General features: G+C 51.4%; 1 protein-coding gene across 2 annotated transcripts in view; it reads left to right on the forward strand.

The window, feature by feature from the left end:
- ANAPC1 (anaphase promoting complex subunit 1) overlaps positions 1–389 on the forward strand; it is a 26376-nt gene that overhangs the window by 2507 nt on the left and 23480 nt on the right. For both annotated transcript variants that reach the window (XM_027653886.1, XM_027653885.1), the window contains exon 6: positions 267–340. In XM_027653886.1, the coding sequence (XP_027509687.1) occupies positions 267–340 (74 nt within the window). The remainder of the gene's footprint in view (positions 1–266; positions 341–389) is intronic.

A 389-nucleotide genomic window follows, 5' to 3' on the forward strand; every position in this document is an offset into this window, starting at 1 on the left:
TTGGGTGAGGATCCCATTCCCTGTTGGGTGAGGATCCCATTCCCTGTGGAAGCCCTCTGTGGATCCCAGAGGAAGCAGTTGGACTGTATGGGTTTTATGTGTCCATCCCAGGCACTTGGGATTCTGTAGTACCCACAAGAGCTGGGATTAGAAACAGAGGCCCTGAAAAGGTTGAATCTACTCAGTTAAACCAGCAAGCTTCTGGGAATGGAATAGATGTCCCTGCTGTCAGATTCCAGGCTCTGATCTGTTTGGTTTCTCCCTAGGGAGCCTTTGCCCACGATGTTCAGCATGCTGCACCCCTTGGATGAGATCACTCCTCTTGTCTGGAAGTCTGGAGGTATTTTTACACCTTCAGGGGGTGTCACTGGAGTCCCTCAGGGTGGGAT

The sequence above is a fragment of the Corapipo altera genome, unplaced genomic scaffold (assembly GCF_003945725.1).
Source record: "Corapipo altera isolate COAL_440 unplaced genomic scaffold, ASM394572v1 70, whole genome shotgun sequence".
NCBI lineage: Eukaryota > Metazoa > Chordata > Aves > Passeriformes > Pipridae > Corapipo > Corapipo altera.